This window comes from Puccinia triticina, chromosome 8A (assembly GCF_026914185.1).
Source record: "Puccinia triticina chromosome 8A, complete sequence".
NCBI lineage: Eukaryota > Fungi > Basidiomycota > Pucciniomycetes > Pucciniales > Pucciniaceae > Puccinia > Puccinia triticina.
The window spans coordinates 2,421,540-2,434,559 of NC_070565.1; the positions used below are offsets into that span (position 1 = coordinate 2,421,540).

Here is a 13,020-nt window from a genome sequence, read left to right on the forward strand (position 1 = left end):
AGGGCACATCAGTTCAGGAGGAGTTAATTATCAACCCAAAACATGAGTTCTAGTGTTTGTTTTTCTTTGATCTCTAAATTGTTTAGCTTGTGTGATTAAATCACTAAATTGTGTTTGTTTCTTAGTTTATTGCTGCTATAGTGTCTTGTTATTCTCAAATACTCATCTGCGTTGTGTTGAGTTCATCAGTATAGATAGCTTCTTTATCTTGTTAGTTGTCTCATTTCATTTGTCTTGGTTCTTCATTGATTGTTTGACTCATTGTTTCTTTCATTTCTGTTATAGTTTCTACTACTGCTGGCTGAGAGAAATACAAAGGTTTACAACAAAGAGCACTCAAATACTCATCTCACTATCTTGTTTCTTGGAAGCACATCTATTCTGTGGAGGAGATTTGCAAGGAGTTCTATCAATCCTTTTCCCCCGGACTACAGGAGCGCATCAGAGGCCAACTGATTAAGGACAAGGCCATGCTGACCACCCTTGATAATCAGCGTTGGCTCCCAGAGTTCAAAATTCTCAAGGCCGCGGTCAATGAAGTTATGGATGGCCAGGTTGCCCTTACTTTTGAGGACTCCCGATCTACGGTGCCAGTGGCCTCACCCTTTCAGGCCTCAAATGAAATCATGAAGCAGATGGGGAAGGAACGTAAGCCAGTGCCAGCTAAAGAAACGTCGGTGCCACCTCCTTCCATGGACGAGCTGACTTGGATGTTTCAGTCTTTGGAGTAATACCAGAAGAATAACCATCTCAGATCACGACGGATAGGCCCCATTTGGTTTTTTTCTACTGCCACCGCAAGCAGCACGGTACATCTTGATGTTTGGAGCTTCAAAAGGACAAGGATGAGGGTCTAGTCAAACAACAAGGGACTAATTTTTTCCTCCCTAATGGCGCGCTCATTCCGTTCGATTGCAGTTGCCCAATCAGACACGTGGTGGCCTCATTTCAAGGGCCCACTTCTTGCAACCCGGCGCACCCGTTGACGCCCACCCGGCAATCGGCCCACGCGGCCTCTTTGGAGTACAAAGCAAGTTGTGGATCTCTAGAACCAATGTGGTACCCACCTGCGGTCTCATCCCAGTTGTTTGCCGGTACTTATGAAGCTGATCCGGCGGGCAGGAAGCGTCACAAGGAGTCCAGACCCTTCAAGGCGCCATTGACCCCTGCCTCGCAGGCAAGAAAAACAATCCAAAAGCCCTCCCAAGAGGAGGTTCAGCCCAGCAAGAGTGACCCGGCAGAAGAGCCTGAGATGTTTGATTGGATCATGAATGGACCCAACCCCAATGCTCCTGCTGCTAAGGGCGCTCCTAGCCAACCCGCTACCCCCCCAAAGCTTCAGGATCTCAGCCTAAGGTTTGGTTTGGGCGGGACGTCCTGAGAGAGCAGCCTGAGGTGGTTGATAAGCTGCTTTGAACAATCGGAGATTTGGAGGTGCCTTGTGTGACTGTTTCTAAGCTGTGCACCACGTCTCCCGCCATTGCAGAAGACGTGAAGAAGTGGGTATCTCGTTGTTGTGTAGAGGTTGGATCTGAGGATCTGAAGGTCAACTCGGGTACAATTGCCAAGGGAATTGATCCGGACGGCAAATTCAATCCTATTCTCTATTTCTGTCCTCTTGGGTATCTCAACTGTTGCGTGGGCAAGGGGGAAGCAATCTTGTTGCCGCTGGTAGACTCGGGCTCTCAACTCAATCTTATCTCGGATACCATGGCAGCCAAGCTCAATCTCACGCCATGGGTCAATTTCAGCTCAGCCGTTTATGGGATCAACAATGAGGCTTGTGAGCTGATTGGCGTTGCCAAAGAAGTACCTATACAGGTCGGTCAATCAATAGTGGGCTCCTGCCACTTTTGGATCACATGGGCGGACGGACCTTTCATCTTGGGAAGGCCCTTCTTGATGGATTTCAAGGCAACATTGATGTTTTCCTCAATGTCAGGCAAGAAGATCATGCTTCCGGATCCAAGTGGGCGCAATATTGAAGTGACACTTTCTCCGGTCAATAAGGGGCGTTGGGAGCGCGAGTTTCCAGCCTACGGCCAAAAGGGGTGGGGATCACACCAAGGAGCCTCCCTGCTTTCCTGTGGTCCCATCATGCATGGGAGGAGTTGGGTGGGGAGGAACAGATTACATTTATGAGCCTGCTGAGCCATTGTGGACGGGTTATCAAGGGGCTTGAGGGGCACATTTTACTGGCCCTGCTGGGGGCCGCAGAGGTTTTATCATTGGGGTATAGAGTATCATTTCTATGCTACAATTGGGTTGGCAGGGAGGAGAAAAAGGGGACATAAAGGTGTAGTGGAGCGGGGGGCATACATGGCAGAAGAGGGAAGGCAGGCAAACCGTGGGTGGGGGCGGGGTGGAAAAACAGATGCAAAGGGGGTGGTGTGGGGAAAAAGGTCTTACCTTGATTGCTTGCAAGTACTCAGGCACGCACGGTATTGGCCTTGCTGAGGGCAACGGGGGGCCGGTGAGCCACACCTGGGGCTAGTGGGCCTTGGGGTAATGTGTCTTGGCGCTGTAGGAGTGTAGCAAGAAGCGCCAGGACCATGGGGCTGCGGTCTGCCTCTGGCATCTGTGGTTATGGGGGGGACATCATGGTTGTGGGCAGGGGCCGGATGGGAATATGGGGGCGGGGATATCAACTACCATGTCAATTCGGCCGGCCAGATCTGCTTGGACAGGCGTCACACCAGCATTGGCGTTGACCTGCTGTGTCAGGGTCAGTAGTACGGGCTGCGTAGGCCTAGGAGCTTGTCACCCAGATCGGCGCCTGCTTGGTTCACGTGATTGAATGCGTTAAAGCCCCATGCAGGGTAGGGGGACTTGGATTGCGGCGGGGGCGCTGGGCAGGGCAATCCTTGCCAACTGGGTTGCATGTCAGCAAGGTTTGTCGTGAGGCTGGGGGGCGGATACTTAGTGCGTCCGGGACAGCAGCCGGTCAAGGATGGCGTCAAATTCATTGGGGCAAATGACATGTGGGGCTGGGGCTGACGGACAAGCAAGGGGAGGGGATGGGGCCGTGGTGACGGCGGAGTTGCAATGGTTGGGGAGGCGCAGACCTGCCCTGCTGGGGTTTCTCTAATTAAAGTTTGGGGCAATGGTTGGTGAGGCTGCGTTGATAGCTGCGTACATAGCCCTGCGGGTTGCAGCCTCTCCGGGGGGCCGCAGGTGACTGTGGGCCCATTCAATGAATTGGGCCGGGCCCCCACCTGGCCCGTCAAAGCGGTGATATGCGCACACCAAGTCTAGAACATACAGCCAATCCCAAAAAGCTTGGCTTCCTTGAAAGGAATTTCCAGAAGAAATTCCTTTTGAATTTGCCAACCTATGTGCATCCAACATCAAGGTTGGACACATGATATTCAGACCTGCAAGTGCAGTCGCTTGCAGGATGCCACAAACCAAGCTGTTCGGTAGCAAAAAAAAACACGCCTGCCTCTGGGACCGGCACTGTCCAACCTTGCAACCGGCGGTGGAGGGGCATCCGGAGTAAAATCAGCTGAATCACTTGATTCTGAAATCAGAATGGAGAAAAAATAAGAGGAAGTGGCTTATTGGATTTACTGTGTTGTGACGTTGAGACTCTTTGTTGTAAATCTTTGACTTTATTTTAAACCAGTAGTAATAGAAAACTAAACAAGTAACAATGATCAGAAATCAACAATGAGACATAAGACAAAAACAACCAAGAGTGAAAGAGAAACACGACGAACTGAATAGAGATAATATCCTAGACAAGACAACTGAACACGATGACGACAACAATGATAAGAACTCAAACTAAAGAACAATTAACTAGAACCAACATGGATTTAGTAAGAGAAACAAGATTATTAAACATTAGAGATAAAAGAAACCAACGCGTTTTACTCCTAATGTGTTTACTTGAAGTTACTCCTCCTAAACCGACTTGATGTTTCCTTGACTTGAGCGAGCTGAGTTTATTCAAAGAGTGTACAACGTTAATGTTAAGTTGAATACTTGATGTGATAGTCACTCTGTACCTGTATTGCTGATTCTTGAATCACTAGGGCTTTCGGAGTCTTGATCTTCTTGTACTTGATTCCGATCGACTCGAGTGGTTGTAAGCAAGAAAGCCGAGAGAAAAAGAAACTTCCGAGTTTGCGAGTTCAAGAACACCCAGCCTCCACGATTGCATTTACATAATGCATATCCAAAATGCATAAGTGCTTGAATTACCCTCAACATTTACTTGACTGCCGTATATGCAACCTGCAGATAAGAATGAGGTTGTCAGCCTTAGAGTCAACTCAGCTGACCTAAAGTCTGCCTTTTTCTACTTTTTACATATGAATTACTTCATATCTTTTTCATCTTCCTATTCTGTTTCCTCATGCAATTTTAACCCTAGTTACAACTTACCAATTCTTTGTAACTCTACTCCTTCCCTGAGTTATTGAGTTGTAGCCCGCATGCGCAGTTGTGACGTGTCAGCGCTACCAGGTGCACCAAACCACATGTGCATATGTAAATTAAATAAGAAAACTGTGAAAATTTTTGTAGTCAGGATCCCCCTTGCCTGAGGCGGATCCACAGACTTCAGCACACCAGAACCACACCCCAGATAACCCCAGGATTGCCACCAAAGAGTTTACAACACTCCCAGTATACCTACCGTCACAGGCGCCTAGGATATTGACAGTAAGTAACCTCTTTCACTGAACCTTGTTTATCTCAGAGGTACAACTCTGTGTCTTGCTTGATCTGCTCTTCTTTGCTGGCCTTTGCCTTATTCTTGATCACAGGGCTGTCCCTGCTTAACCTCATTCTTTTTCTGTGGTTTTTGAAAGAAACAAACCACATAGATTTCCCTTTAAATAACCTTGACTATCCAGAAGGAAGCTAAAAAATTTTGGCTGGATTAAACTTGTCTAATCCAGGATCCCTCCATGTTTCTTTGGTGAGAGGAGGCTGTAGCACTCTCTAGCACAGCTTATTAGCACTCTTCTGGAGAGGCAGCATTGCCAGTGGACATGCATTCTCACCAGAATAACCTTGAATATCTGCTTATCTTGAATCTGCTCAGCTTCTCTCTCTCTCTCTTATTTGTATTTTCTTTATCCAAAGAAATCCAAATATTCCCACCAGGAAAAAACAATGATCACTTGCCCACAAGTGACATGAGAAAGTACAAAGGCGCCTTTGTACTTTGCTATGTCACTTTCAGACAAGTGATGATTGTTTTTCCTGGTGTCCCCTCTTCTTTCTTGTGTCCTGCTGTCACTATAGAGACTCAGGCTCACAGAGGTGGGCATGAATAAACATATGTCCAACCTTGACAGCAATTATTCACTTTAAAAAAAACTCAAGAAATTGGTGTCAGTTGACATGCGATAACTTTGATATTACTTTGATTTGAACCTGGGTTCTTCCCTGTTCATTCCATGAGTCTTCCAGACTAGATATTTTTCATGTTCATTCCATCATTAACAGATGTAGTGCATGCACCTATGACTGGGTTATGCTTGCATGAAAGGGGTATTTCCACATGAAAGGAATAACATCAAAATTGTATTCACACATGAAAGGGATATGTACGCATGAAAGGGGAATGTGAAAAGGTGTATTTACACATAAAAGGGATATTTTCACATGATGAAAGGGGTATGTGCACATGTTAGGGGTATTCATGAAAGGGATATGTATACATCAACGGGGTATGTGAAAATGAAAGGGTTACGTACACATCATGAAAGGGGTTTGTACACATCAAAGGGGCATGTAAAAATGAAAGAGGTATTCATGCGTGATGAAAGGGGTGCATGCACAGGAAAGGTGTGAATATGAAAGGGGTGTGCACATGAAAGGGATATATACACATGAAATGGGTATTTGCACACAAAAGGGATATGTACACATGAATACGGTATGTGATGAAAGGGGTACGTGCACATGTTAGGGGCATTCATGAAAAGGATATGTATACATCAAAGGGTTATGTGAAACAAAGGGTTATGTACACATGATAAAAGGAGTTTGTACACATCAAAGGGGCATGTGAAAATGAAAGAGTTATGCATGCATGCTGAAAGGGGTGCATGCACAGCAAAGGTGTGAATATGAAAGGGGTGTGCACATGAAAGGGATATATACACATGAAATGGGTATTTGCACAAAAAAGGGATATGTGCACATGAAATCAGTATGTGCACTTGAAAGGGGTAGGGGAATATGAAAGGGGGATTGCACAGGTCTCAACTGAGTATCTTGAAACCTGTGCTAAGTTTTTTGTAGTTCAGAATTAGCTTGCATAAATTAGGCAATGTGCAAAGATTGCAGGGTAGAAGAAAATTGGCATTCATGGGTATGATCCTTGTTCTAATTGAGGATTAACTTGAGTATGCTGGATATCAACTGACAGCAGTTTCTTGAGTTTTTTTCATAGTGATTGGCAAATCCAATACATAGTTAGGGTGGAAATTCCTCCCAAGGAAGCCAAGCTTTTTCAGATTGGCTGTATGTACATATGCCACCCAAGGCAACGCACTTGGATTCCCAAGGAGTGCTTTGAATGACGGTTGGAACAAAATCAAACCACCACTTCTATCCACCCGGTTGAACCTCTTATTGGTCCGCACGGCCGGTGCAGCTAATTGGGTAAGTGATCTCCTTTGTGGGTAGCAATGGCCATGAGGTCCGACCGGAGCTGTGCGTAGTGGTCCTGGACCACAGGTCCCTGATGGGCAGTTGCCGCATCATTGGTGCCAGTTTGTGCATGGTCCGCGGCGAGGGCGGCAATCAATCCCTGCAAATCCGGGGCAGGGATGAGGGCGTCTTCTTTGAGTTGAAATGCCCGGGCCATCAACATGGAAGACAGAGTTTTCTGCTGGCGCAGGCGGAGGGATTCCTGGCGTTTGGGGCACCAGGGATGGGGGGCTGCGGGGACAACCCAGGTCCAGAAAGTTGTGAAACTCATGCATTCTAATTTCTTGGAACTGCAGCAATGTCAAAGACATTGGCACACCCCAACTTTTACATTGTAGGAGTGAAATGTAGATCAGGGTGGGAGGGCAGTACTTTATACTAGGCTGTGGGTGAACCATAGACCGCGCAAATTTTCAACAGTGATTTTGGCTTCACAGGAGGAGAGGTGTGGCCGCGCTGCACGCAGCATCAACCCAGCGGCTCCCCTGCGCTGCGCTGAAGCCAAGCACAGTGGTTTCAATGTTGAGTAAACACATTGCCGCTGGCAGTGAAGTAGCAGTCAGCGGCTGTGCAACAGAGCTTCAGTGGTGCTCTTCTGCAGCTGCGCTATTTTTGGCATCAGTACAGTTTTGTGCATTGCGCTAATGCTGGAAAGCTGTGGGGAACAGTGGTACATCTAAAGCTAAATTTGGCAGCAAATACGTTCCCTGACAACACAATAACACTTTATACTCTGGTAAATAAGTAGGAGTTTGGCTTTTATTGTGAAACATGAATCCCTGGGCCGCAGAAACAGATTTTTGCCCAATGATGCAGTTTCAAACTTAAAAAAAATCCCTTCATTTTTGCTGGCACTAGACCCCTCCAGAATATTTATGAGCTGAAGAAAGATTCACACAAGAGAAGGAAAAGTTTCTAAGAGTCCATCTTTAAAACCACCAGTTGCCTCAACCTCATTTTTTTGAGCAGCCTCATAATTAACAAATTCAATCTGCTGCAAATGTGTGATCTGGAGGAGTGAGAGTAAGGCAGCCCTTGAAAGGAGGAAATTGTGCATTTTGTTTTCCCTTCTGTGGGCTCAAGAGTCTAAGCTTTGGTAGGAGGGATTTTAGAATCTCTACAATTCCTTTCCCTCTGTAATGCATTTGTGTGGTGGTTAAATGTACCACTGCACTTTGGGGCTTGTGTGAGGATGCTTCAGGCCTTGAAAGACCACACTTGCCCACCAACTCTCAATTCAACTGAGCGGAAAAATAATCAAAGTTGATTCTTGTTGTGCCAGTCTAAGCAGGGGGGGGGGGGGGTATGGTGTAGGTCTCTCCTGACAGACATGCGGGCCCAAATTCTCAAGGGAATTTTTCAAGTTTGGAGCAGCCTAGACACAACCCTAGCATCAGGAAACAACAATGATCACATAATGGCAAATGACAGTTGGAAAACTTCAGTTATCTATGCTCCATCTGTCAACTGCCAGACCTCTAGGTCATGAAGAACAGTTTTTTTTTTTTCTGTTGCACACAAAATAGCAATGTTGTAAGATCTTTTCAGGGCATAGCACATCAAATAAAATTGATTCCATTATTCAAATTTAATCTGATTCAAATAATTTCTGGGGCCAAGCTAATTGAGTCTTGAATATCAGAATAAATTTGAATAATGGCTCAAAGGGGCCGTAAAAGGCCTATGCAAGCTTCTCTGGGGCCCAAAAGGCCCCAGGGAGTTTCCATAGGCCCTCTACTGGCCCCTTTGGCGCAACAGAAAAAAACTCTGCCTCTGCCAATATGAAAAGTGTCTCTGCCACCATGGAAAGTGGCTCTGCCAGTATGAGAGTGCATCCACCACTATAAAGCATGTGGGTCTGCCACTCTTTAGAGCGCATCAGCCACCATGAAAAGTGCCTCCTCCTGCATCAGCCACTATTAAAAGTGCCTCTGCCACTACAGAAAGTGCCTCCACCACTATGATAAGTGCCTCCGCCACTACAAAAAGTGCCTCCACCACTATGATAAGTGCCTCAGCCACTCTGAATAGTGCGTCCAGCACTCTGAATAGTGCCTTTGCCACTATGAAAAGTGCATTTGCAACTGTGAATAGTGCATCCCCCACTATGAAAAGTGCCTCCATCACTCTGAATAGTGCGTTTGCGACCATGCAAAGTGACTCCGCCACTGTAAAAAGTGCATCTGCCACTATGAGAAGTGTGTCCTCCACTATGAAAAGTGCTTCCTGCACTCTGAAAAGTGTGTGTTTTTATTTATTTATTTGTTTATCATATCACATCCAAGTATGTTAAAATCTCAGATTCATAGAAAAAAAAACAAAGGTTCTCCCTAAAAAATGGCCAAACCTACAAAAAAATACAAGGGTTTCCCCTTTCACAAAACAGACAGACAAAAAGTGATATTTCCCTGAAAACAAAACAAAAATACAACAACCAGGATAAGAAAATGAAGCCCGCACCCTGCCACCCAATGCACCAAGCTAACGTACAGTGGCCGCCCATCCCTGTCTAGCAGGGTTGTAAAAATGTGAGAGGAAGACCCCCAAGGGTTAAGCAAAAGGGGGGCCCATGAGTATCCCCCACCAAACTGTACAAGTGCAACAGCAGACAAGGTTGAGACAACCCGCCTGGAGAAAACTTTTGCCGCCATAACAGCAGGGGCCTTTCATATGCGTTGGCAACCTCTCCATTCACAATCTTCAATCACCAAGGCCGACCCTTGACCTTCCACGCCCCTCAAAATTCCCAAACTGAACCCTTGCCATGATCCCCTTTCAATGTAATCAAAATCACCCCCACCGTTGCACCCCGGCATTCACGACTCTCAACCAAATCAATCCTTCCGGCTAACGTTTCTACTGTTACAGCTGCCTTGCTACAGGTGTCTCTCCACCTCAAGATCCCCCTACATAGCCTCAACCACATTCTTTTGTTTATTTGACAAGAAAATCCAAGTCTGGTGTACATGCCAGACAGGTAACAGCCAGAGAGAGTTAGTGAAAATAATCTTGAGAGCAGTATAGGAGTGTGCCAAAGCACAATCTGTTATAGGAGTGTGCCAAAGCACAATCTGTTATAGGAGTGTGCCAAAGCACACTCTGTTATAGGAGTGTGCCAAAGCACACTCTTTTATAGGAGTGTGCCAAAGCACACTCCGTTACAGGAGTGTGCCAAAGCACAATCTGTTATAGGAGTGTGCCAAAGCACACTCCGTTATATGAGTGTGCCAAAGCACACTCCGTTATAGGAGTGTGCCAAAGCACACTCTGTTATAGGAGTGTGCCAAAGCACACTCTGTTATAGGAGTGTGCCAAAGCACACTCCGTTATAGGAGTGTGCCAAAGCACACTCCGTTATAGGAGTGTGCCAAAGCACACTCTGTTATAAGAGTGTGCCAAAGCACACTCTGTTATAGGAGTGTGCCAAAGCACACTCTGTTATAGGAGTGTGCCAAAGCACACTCCGTTATAGGAGTGTGTTATAGCACACTCCGTAATAGGAGTGTGTCAAATCAGAATATCTGGTAGTGGTTGAAGTGTGTCCAGACCCCATTGAACTATGATCCTGGATGTGTTGCACTTGGCTCCAATGTTAAATATGTACTTGCGGTGATGAAGGAGGTTTGTGATTGATGTTCATGTATTTTTCAGAGTTACCCAACATTTTTTTTTTTTGATTTATTAGACCATATTTTCTTGGCTGATGGGATTGAGCCTGCCAAATCATAGTGAAGTTGGAAAAACAATCCTCATTACAGTTAGTTCAACTACAGCTATCAAAATATTTTTCTCCTCTTCAATGTACAGAAACATAATCACATGCAATTTAAGCAGGGAAAAGGACACCCTGATGAGGCTACATCCAAATTATAACGTTTCCTATCCGTTCATCCAGTTGTGGTGAAGAATAAAATTCCAATTCTTTTGCTAACTGATTTTGATCCGACCGGATTTCAAATAGCATCAAATTATATAAATGGTAGTGTGAATTCTGGACACAATCCATCACTCCAGTATTCATCAATAACCAGGGTAGGGCTTTTGAGATCAGATACTGAGAATTTTTTCTTTCAAGCTATCCCAAAATATCATCACTCATATTTCTCCACATTGTTTTTTGTTTTTTTGTCTACATGAAATTTCAGGTTTCACCTGAATCCTAATGCGATGCAGCAATTGAAAGGAAATGGAATCCAAAAAGTCAATGAACTCAAGGATAAGCAAAACATACCAAGTGCATGGAAGTGAGCACATTTCTCTGTCTTTATTTACACTCCAGTAAAGGAGTGCGCTTTGGCACACTACTTTGAACGGAGTTTAGCACACTCCTAGGAACGGAGTGTGCTTTGGCACACTCCGTTAGTAGGAGTGTGCTAAAGCACACTCCGTTAGTAGGAGTGTGCTAAAGCACACTCCGTTAGTAGGAGTGTGCTAAAGCACACTCCGTTAGTAGGAGTGTGCTAAAGCACACTCTGTTAGTAGGAGTGTGCTAAAGCACACTCCGTTAGTAGGAGTGTGCTAAAGCACACTCCGTTAGTAGGAGTGTGCTAAAGCACACTCCGTTAGTAGGAGTGTGCTTAAAGCACACTCCGTTAGTAGGAGTGTGCTAAAGCACACTCCGTTAGTAGGAGTGTGCTAAAGCACACTCCGTTAGTAGGAGTGTGCTAAAGCACACTCCGTCAGTAGGAGTGTGCTAAAGCACACTCTGTTAGTAGGAGTGTGCTAAAGCACACTCCGTCAGTAGGAGTGTGCTAAAGCACACTCTGTTAGTAGGAGTGTGCTAAAGCACACTCCGTTAGTAGTAGTGTGCTAAAGCACACTCCGTTAGTAGGAGTGTGCTAAAGCACACTCCGTTAGTAGGAGTGTGCTAAAGCACACTCCGTTAGTAGGAGTTTGCTAAAGCACACTCCGTTAGTAGGAGTTTGCTAAAGCACACTCCGTTTAGCACACTCCGTTAGTAGGAGTGTGCTAAAGCACACTCTGTTAGTAGGAGTGTGCCCAAGCACACTATGTTAGTAGGAGTGTGCCAAAGCAAACTTGGTAATAGGAGTTTGCTTTGGTGTTGTAATAAGATTGTGCCAAAGCACACTCCAAGATAGGTGTGTGCTTTGGCTCCGTAATAACAGTGTGCCAAAGCAACCTCCACAATAGGATTGTGCCAAAGCACACTTAACAATAGGATTGTGCCAAAGCAAACTCCACAATAAAATTGTGCCAAAGCACACTCCACAATAGGAGTGTGCCAAAGCACACTCTGTAATAGGAGTCCCCCAAAGCCACTGTTTCCACCCCTTTCCACGCTTCTCCTCAAGCCCAACACTAAACCACCCGTATCATTCCTTGCCGCAATCCTCTTGAGGCTCAATTCCAACCAAAAATCATCCTCCCTCAACGCACTACTCTTAAAGCTCAACACCAACCAACAATCATTATTCCTTGCCATGCACCTCTTAAAGCTCAACACCAACCCATAGTCATTATTCCTTGCCAGGTCCCTCAAAAAACCTCCACCGGCTATCTTCAAGCTCAACACAACAGCAATGATTCCTTGCTAGTCCCTCCTATTACAGAATGTGCCAAAGCCCACTCCGTAATAGGGGTGTGCCAAAGCACACTCTCTAATAGGGATTTGCAAAGCGTACTCTGTCACAGGAATGTGCCAAATCACACTCTGTAATAGGAATGTGCTATAGCACATGCCGTAATGGGAATGAATGTACCAAAGCACATGCCGTCAAACAAATGTGGCAAAGCACACCCCATGATAGGAATATGCCAAAGCACACTCCGTAATAGGAGTGTGTACAGAGTTTCCTTTGGCACACTCCTATGACTGAGTGTGCTTATTCCTTTTCCCATTTGGCCACTCCTTTTTTCATAAATACAAAATTCTACATACTCCAGTTTCACACCAAGGCTCAAATTTCTTTACCAAGACAATAAATTTGCCTGAAATTCCTTATCCCGCTGATGAACCCCCAAAAATCTCAATATTGCCAATCAGCTCAGACACCTGTACAACATTTGCCCCTGGGATTTTGGGTCCTTGGTTTTTGCTCTTGTACTAACACCATAAATAAATAATCATGTTTCCTCTTCCCTAGCAAGTAAGGATTGACATCAGCTGGCAGTTGCAGCACCAACCTTGGCTTAAACTGTAATTTGGAATATTAGGCTCAAAGGTCAGTGAAATTAAAATGTGAATTGATTCTTGTTACATTTGGTCTGATATTTACATTCATTTCTTTTTTCAATGAGATCATCTTGTGGTCCTCCCACCTCCCAGATATCCAGGTTTTAATCCAGGCCTTTCAACAAAATCTGCAGGCTCAACATGAAGAAACCCAC

The 13,020-nt window shown here is 45.4% G+C and overlaps 2 protein-coding genes across 2 annotated transcripts; both read right to left on the reverse strand.

Annotated features, from left to right (window-relative positions):
- Window positions 1-2,726: 2,726 nt before the first annotated feature.
- Window positions 2,727-2,981, reverse strand: PtA15_8A222 (uncharacterized protein; the record flags this gene model as incomplete). Its single annotated transcript, XM_053171629.1, has 1 exon — window positions 2,727-2,981. One exon carries the CDS (start codon window positions 2,979-2,981, stop codon window positions 2,727-2,729), a length of 255 nt encoding a protein of 84 aa, XP_053022873.1.
- A 3,635-nt stretch (window positions 2,982-6,616) lies between these two features.
- PtA15_8A223 (uncharacterized protein) lies at window positions 6,617-9,342 on the reverse strand (the record flags this gene model as incomplete). Its single annotated transcript, XM_053171630.1, has 2 exons — window positions 6,617-6,903; window positions 9,312-9,342. The coding sequence occupies 2 exons, from the start codon at window positions 9,340-9,342 to the stop codon at window positions 6,617-6,619; spliced, it is 318 nt and encodes a 105-aa protein (XP_053022874.1).
- Window positions 9,343-13,020: the final 3,678 nt, after the last annotated feature.